Below are 7,786 nucleotides of genomic sequence, written 5' to 3'. Positions count from 1 at the left end.
CTTGACTTTCATTTCTTTGTGTAGAATGTCATCCAGCTCCAAAATACTTAAATACCTATACACACTTCCCTTTTTTCATGTTAAGTAATCCCAAATTCCATACCGATGTCCCTCCCACACTTCTGGACTGTTTTGGTCGAGGAACCCTTTTTTTTTAAAATTTCCCAAACAACTTCAGGTCACCTATAAACGGAAGATAGTTCAATGAAGGGCCTTTCTTCTCACATCAGTAACCCATCTTAACTTTCCTAAGCGTAATTGTTATGGGTATTAGCGCAACTAAAAATAGTAACGGAGAAAACAAGTCACCTTCTCCAATGAATACATTGCTTGGGTACAATTTGGTGTTCTAGTTATTCATGCTATACATCAGAAAATTTGTGATGTTTTCAGCAACACCAAACATCTGTAGGCATTCAATGATCCAGGAAGGAAACATCATATCATATATATGCCTTCTTAAATTCAATCCAAACCATAGGCATGTTTTATGTTGTTTTTATAATGCCTCAAAACTGCTTTATCGATAACCAGGTGATTCTTGGTACCATCAAATTTCTTCCTACATCCTGTTTGTTCCCTTGGTAGTATTTTTTCCTGTGCCAGGAAGGTGTAATTTTTGTCGCACATATTGAAGTAGGTATCTTCCAGATAATGTTTAGTCATGCTATGGGATGGTAGTTTATCACAATATTTCGTTTTCTTCTATCTTTCATTATAAGCGTTGTCTTCCCAGTCACCATACACGCGGGGACTGTACCTTTCTGAACACACTCATTCAGTTGGGCTGCCAGTCTTTCTTGCACCGCGAGGCATCTCTTCAGCCAGAAGCCATGAATCCCATCTCGTCCGGAGCCTTTCCTGTTAGGCACTTTACCCACTTCTCCTTCACATCGCCCGTGATTATGACAATATTCCTTTGTTCCTTTCCTCCTTGTAATTCTGTCTTGATAGTTCCTATCCACATTGCATCCCCTTTATGCACCAAAGTGTTTCCTAATATACTGCTCCAGAAGTCCTTGCTTGATTTGCAACTATTTTAGGCTGAAAACAGAACATCATTCAGGGCATTACCATTACATCAGAGAATTAAAATAAATTATTTTGACCATTTATGCTTGCCAATAGTAAATGTTATAAACTCATGATATGAATATGCAAATGTTTGTGTTTTGTTAGAAATTCAATAAGTATTTGTTTAAGAGAAATACTTCGAATTAAGCAAAGCGATGTTCTCTCACCGATACTACTAAGTATATGTGTATATAATGACAGAAACCCTTGAATAGTTGAAAGGAAATGTTGAAGTAGGTTTGCTAAATACTAGAAGATAACGAAGTAGAATTTATATATTTAAGAGCGCATTTTGCGACAAGAATTTCTGGCAATGGAATTAAATTTTGTAGAATGGAAAATACTGATGTCTAGTAAAAGAAAAAAAAAACAAGTAAATAGACACAGTAATTGAAAATAGCTCATAAAACAGTCAAACAAATTAATTTAAATATTAGGAAAGGATAATGGCTGAAGATATAAGATCAAAAATAAATTAAAATGCCGCATTGCAGTTTTTATAGCCGTTTTAGAAAAATTAAAGTCTGAAAAAACTTAATAAGGAATTTACAAGAATTTTTGAAGTACATTTTATGGATGCGTATCATGGATGTTAGATAATAAAAATTAGGGAAATAAAAACTTATGGCCTTTGAAAGGACATTTTTAAAATGGTGTTTCACGTACCATATACGGAACAGCGAACAAACGAGAAATTTTTCGGAAAACTGCTACCCAGAAACTTCTGTTGTCAGTTAAAAATTAAGCGAGTTGATCAGTAAATTTTGATGGATTGAATGCGCAGAAATAAAGGGGAATCATATGTAATAATAATAAAGAGGGGGAGACAAAGAATGACAGAGAGAAAGAAAGAAAGGAAGATAGATATAAAAAAGCAGAGAGTGAGGAAGATACAGATATTTTGACAATGGGAAGGACCTCATAGAAGAGACAATCTAAATAGTAACGGATTGCACGTATATGTCTATTAATGGAAGGTGGCTGCCGGCCAGAGACGTTAGAGAGTCGGGCAAATTCTATTCCATCTTTGCAGTTTCTCTCTCTCTCTCTCTCTCTCTCTCTCTCTCTCTCTCTCTCTCTCTCTCTCTCTCATTACATTTCACTCTTAAATCTGCTCATCCAACTCTATACTTAACTGCTTAAAATTTGATCCAATTTATCCGACATACGTCACTTCAAATACCGCATTTGTCAACTCTCCCTCTTCGTCATTTCCGGGTCATTAAATAAATACTAGTCTTGCACTGGGGCCAACTCTTCACATTCTGTCTTTTGAGAAGTAACATGTTGTGGCAAGATCTGAAGAAATGTTCTAAATATACCCAAGACACACCGTATATCGCGAGGGTGTTTCTACGATTCAATGAAGGTGTTGAGGGTTCAAGGAAAGCCCACGATTATTTTATGCGTCTGGGTACATGCTCATCCTGATAGATATTTAAAATCTTCGCCTCGCACACTTGAAGTGCTCGGTTCAATCTCACTTAAAGCAATTTTGCTTTGTTACACATTCGAGTGAACCCAAGCAATAAAATAAGAACGGTAATAAAAGAGTGAAGAAAAAATATATGGTGCATGTGTTTATTTGGCAAAATAAAAATGACCATCTCAGAGTACAACAATATCTGTTTGAACACAGGATTTCACATCAGGTACCTTGCAAAATGAATTAACATTTATGCCCAGGTGTATTCCCAGATGTATTCGGAGATGTATTCCCAAAGGAACTGGGCTGCTGCACGAAAACAAAGGTAAACATTGCAATAAAACAAAGTGCAACACCTGTATTTAAGTCAAAACGGAATGTACCTTTCGCAACAATATAAGGAATTTGAAAGACTTGAAAAGCTAGGAATAATCGAGAAGACGGCTCACTCAGATTGGGCAGCATCTACGATCTACGCAGAAAGGAAAAATAATATGTTAAGAATTTGTGCAGATTTTTCAACTGGATTAAATGACTACTTAATCTCACGTAACTTCCCATTGCCTAGTCCTGAGGAAGTGTTCGCACAATTGAATGAAGGAATTTTTTTCTCAACATTAGACATCTCGGAAGCATATCTACAAATCCAAGTAGAAGAATGCTCACACTTACTAACTATTAATACGCACCGAGGTTTATTTGAATTTAAGCGGCTTTCCTTCGGTGTAAAAGTGACTCCTTCCATATTTCACCAACTAGTGGATACAATGCCGTTTAATTGTGATATTGCTATCGCCTATTTAGACGATACTAAATAATGTTAATCAGTGTCCGACGAAAAGATTACAACAATGATAGAGTAATTTGCTTATAAATGAATTTTATAGAAACTAATATTGATTTCAAATTTTGTCATATGACCAACAATTACGGGAAGAGGGTAAGTCGATTATATCAACCGTAGTTATCCACTGTTATTTGTTTTATCGACCCCGGAAGGATGACAGGCATGTCGACCTCGGTGGGATTTGAACAAAGAAGGTAAAACTGGGAGAAATGCTGCTAGGCATTTTGCCCGGTGTACTAACAATTCTTTAAGGTCACCACCTTTAAAGAATCTAAATATTAGTGGAATCTGTAACTATGGCCGTCACTCTCAAGCATGTATGTTCTTTTTAAATGTACCATTGTAATATGTAATATGTATCATTGCTTTCCTTAATTGTTTTAGGCACTTGTGTAGTCTGTGCAGGTATGAACACCCACTTGGTTTTTTTTCTCTCTCTCTCTTTGTTGCAATGGACATTGATTGTATGACAACTTCTGAGAGGAAGAGACAGCACTGCGCCAGTACTAGGGCAGATAATCATTTTCAGCTGAGTAGACCAAAGCAACACGAATATAAGTATGTTGTTTAAGGACACAACGCACCAGTCCGTCCAGGAATCGAGCGACCAACCATATGATAGTAAGCTGAAACCCCTAGCATCTAGGCCACGCGATATTTTACTATGGCAGAGTTTGATAGTTGTTATATTAGTTTATTATGCAATATCATAAAAGAGAAGTATAGTATGGCCTATGTACAAAAGTGCAATAATATTTGAGTATAATATCAGAATATAATTGTGCAGACTTGTACAATATGAGACAGAGCATAGAAGTCGGAACGAGTGGGATAAGAGGGTCAACCAGAAAGAAAGAAAGGAATGAAAAGAAAAGAAGAAAATAAAAATGAAAGGAGGGACAGAGATTAGAGAGGATTATATGGATTAAGAGTATAGAAAAACATCACACATCTTCATTTGCTCATGTCAAGTCATGAATAATGGAATCGCCAATGACACGAAAAGTGGATGTCATAAATAATGTTTTTAAAGTTTGGCACGAGGCAAGCAAGCTTATGGCAGGTGGTAAGCCGATTGCATGAACCCTGGTGCTCAACTGCTACTTATTTTATAGGCTTCGAAATACTGAAAATTAATGTTGGCCTCGCATAAGTTGAACGCAAAATGTAACGAGTCAGTAAAAATACTGCAAACCATTTGTCTGACATTCTAAAAGTTCTGCCAGCTTCCAGCCTTGGATGTTCTAAATAATCCTTTCTACAAAAGGCACAAGGCCTGAAATGTTGTGAGTGGAGATTGACCGATTACATCGAGTCCAGTACTTGACTAGTACTTATTTTATCGATCCCAAAATAATGAAAGGCGAAGTCAAACTTAGCAGAATTTGAACTCAAAACATGAAGCCGGAATAAATGTTGATAAGCATTTTGTCTGGCATTCTAATGATTCTGTCAGCTCCCCACCTTTCGATGTCCTAAATAATGATTGTATATATATGTGTTAGGGACAGACTGCTCGGCTGTCAGAGTTAAGCGGCAGATTTTGATTCTGTCAGCGAATTGTCAAAGTTTTTTTGCTATTTCTGTAGATTTCTTCTGAGTTTTTCAACGCTGCCCACTTTAATATCAACTGTGGCATATTTTATACCAAATATAATATTGCAGATGTTAATGGAAGCGAGAATTGGGAAATAGATGGGTGACAAATTTTATGCGTGTGGAGGAGAATATGCATTTAATGGATCCTATTGTTTCAAGAGTGGCTTGTAGAATAAGGTGAATTTTCAGAACATAGTGCAGCGTCAGTTTCATACAGTTGAGAGTTTGATACAAATAACTTCCTGCTATCGATTCTGGCTGACCTTCAAATAGTTGGCCTAGGATTTACTGATCGACACCTTGTGTTTTTCTGGAGTATTTACTATTATCTTATTACTAGGGCAAAAGTTATAGGTGCTTTCAACAGTTCGGAAATAGAAACTACATTATTACAGCATTTCGCTGAATCTGTGCCGCACAAATTCAATCTTTCGTATCCTCATAGGGAGAAAATAAAAACAGAATTTTTATGAAGTAATATCCTTTGTAGTACCTTGCATTGTTGTATTGGTACTCTTGTCATATTCTTAGTCACTGAAATATTCCAAAAGAATACCATTTTTATTCAATATTTCCTTTATCAGGTTTGCAATGTCAGAACCTGTTTCTCCCGGCAGACTTCAAAAGGTGGAAATCTCTCTGGAATTTACTTTGAAAGCAAGGTATGATAAATATTGTCTGTTCGACATGTACTGAATCAGATATTGCATCAAATATTATTGAATAGTATTTTACCTTTGATCTTTCGGAGAATATGTGTTTCAAAACGTGATCGGAGCAAAGGGAAATAAATTTATTTTGTGATTCAGCTGACAAATATATCTGCTTCAAGCTCTTCGCGTTTTTGCTGGTTTTATTTGACCTTCCTGACACAGGTTCAAATACAGATTTTAAGCTCATGGTTTTCTGGAAACTTGCAGATGTGTATCGTTGTACATTGTAGACGATTCATTAACGACAATTTCGTTCTAAGGTTTCGAAGTAAGGGTTCTGTTTCGAATTTGTTCTTCACGTGATTCTTCACGTTTTTCTGATAAAATATTCATTATTTGGATCCAGAAAGGCTTGCTCATCTCTTTCTTTACTTTCCCATTGCACTGATGCGAATTCAATTTTAAATTTGATTCGAAATATTTGCACAAATTACATTCTATTTCGCAAAGTATTGGAAGAATCGATAGAGTGCCAAATAAAATGACTTGAGGTTATCATTATGATTCTCTGTCTTCTGTGTTCAAACCCTACTCAAGTCTGTGTTCAAATCCTGCTTTTCATCCTTCCAAAGCTGATAAATAATCTATCAGTCCAAGATAATATATATATATATATATATATATATATATATATATATATATACATACTAACACATTCAACCGTCTTTGTGTTCTGCGTTCAAATTCCTCCGAAGTCGACTTTGCCTTTCATCCTTTCGGGGTCGATAAATTAAGTACCAGATGCGTACTAGGATCGATCTAATGGACTTCCCCTCCCACAAAATTTCGTGCTTTGTACCTAGACTAGAAAAGAATATTATTACTGTTGTTGATGTTAAGGCGGCGAGCTGACTGAATCGTTAGCAGGCTGGACGAATTGCTTAAGCAGTATTTCGTCCGTTGGCACGTTCTTGATTCAAATCCGCCGAGGTCGATTTCGCCTTACATCCTTTCGGGGGTCGATAAATTAAGTACCATTAGGGTCAATATAATTGACTAACACCCTCCCTAAATATTCCTGGGTTTTTACCAAAATTTGAAACCAATATCATTATTTTTGTTTCTGCTGCTGTACTTCTTCTACTTCTTTTTCTTCTTCTTTTTCTTCTTCCAATTCCTCTTCTTCTTCTTCTTCTTCTTCTTCTTCTTCTTCTTCTTCTTCTTCTTCTTCTAATTCCTCTTCTTCTTCTTCATCTTCCCTCCTTTTTCTTATCATCGTCATCATCGTCATTATCATCATCTTCCTTTCCTCGTTTACTTGTTTCGTTGTTCCAGCTCTAAGAAATACAAGTTGTACACAATGTACTGTCTACATTTATAGCTTTCGTTGGAGACCGGGACCATAAATGTTTGATATTCTGTTTTGTGTAAAATGTGCTGTCGATATGAAATCGAAATATATGAATTGTTTCCATAATAAATATTTAGTTAAGTTGTAAATCAAGAATATCTATTCACATTCTGATTTCTCCGTGTGTATGACAGTTATCAATCCAGCAGATTTAAATTAGATTAAATGATATGTCAAATATTTATAGTATGTAAATTATACATTTCAGTTCTCTGAAGCTACTGGAGTTTATGTATAGATAAACGGATTGACTACTTCTTTTCTGGAGTTGGCCAGTTGATGTAAATACATTTGACGTGGCACTAACAAAAGTCAAAAATCAATTATGGTTGTTCATCAGTCTCTATTTCTTTGTTCAGTCTACAAAGAAACTGGCAAATACTGCCGATTTCCTCCGTAAAACAGGGTTAACAGCGGCCGCCGGAGAAAGTGCCGCGAGCTGGAATGACGCTACAGCAAGTCTCGCTAGCCATTCTCGGCGGCAAAGCCACCGCCGACATTAGCGCGGGGTGCGGCTGAACACACCATTTGTTCTGGGATATATGGTCCATTGCCCACTCTCCTCCATCTTCCACTACATTTCACTCCTGTACCTTTTTCCTTTTCTTTCTTTTCTTTTTTTTCTCTCTTTCTTTACTTGTTTCTTTGGATTAAAATATTCTAATAAAACCTCATCCATTCAAAGAAAAAAAAAAGGATATATGTTATTTACATATATAATCTTAAGTCAGTAATATGATAAATATACGGGCGCATCTCTATGATTAGCATGTAAG

The 7,786-nt window shown here is 36.1% G+C and overlaps 1 protein-coding gene across 1 annotated transcript; it reads left to right on the top strand.

Moving 5' to 3' along the window:
• Nucleotides 1-2,877: 2,877 nt before the first annotated feature.
• On the top strand, nt 2,878-3,318 carry LOC128247869 (uncharacterized protein K02A2.6-like). Its single transcript, XM_052968062.1, has one exon. It carries the CDS (start codon nt 2,878-2,880, stop codon nt 3,316-3,318), a length of 441 nt encoding a protein of 146 aa, XP_052824022.1.
• Nucleotides 3,319-7,786: the final 4,468 nt, after the last annotated feature.

The sequence above is a fragment of the Octopus bimaculoides genome, chromosome 5 (genome assembly GCF_001194135.2).
Source record: "Octopus bimaculoides isolate UCB-OBI-ISO-001 chromosome 5, ASM119413v2, whole genome shotgun sequence".
NCBI lineage: Eukaryota > Metazoa > Mollusca > Cephalopoda > Octopoda > Octopodidae > Octopus > Octopus bimaculoides.
This window is presented reverse-complemented; position numbering and strand designations above follow the sequence as displayed.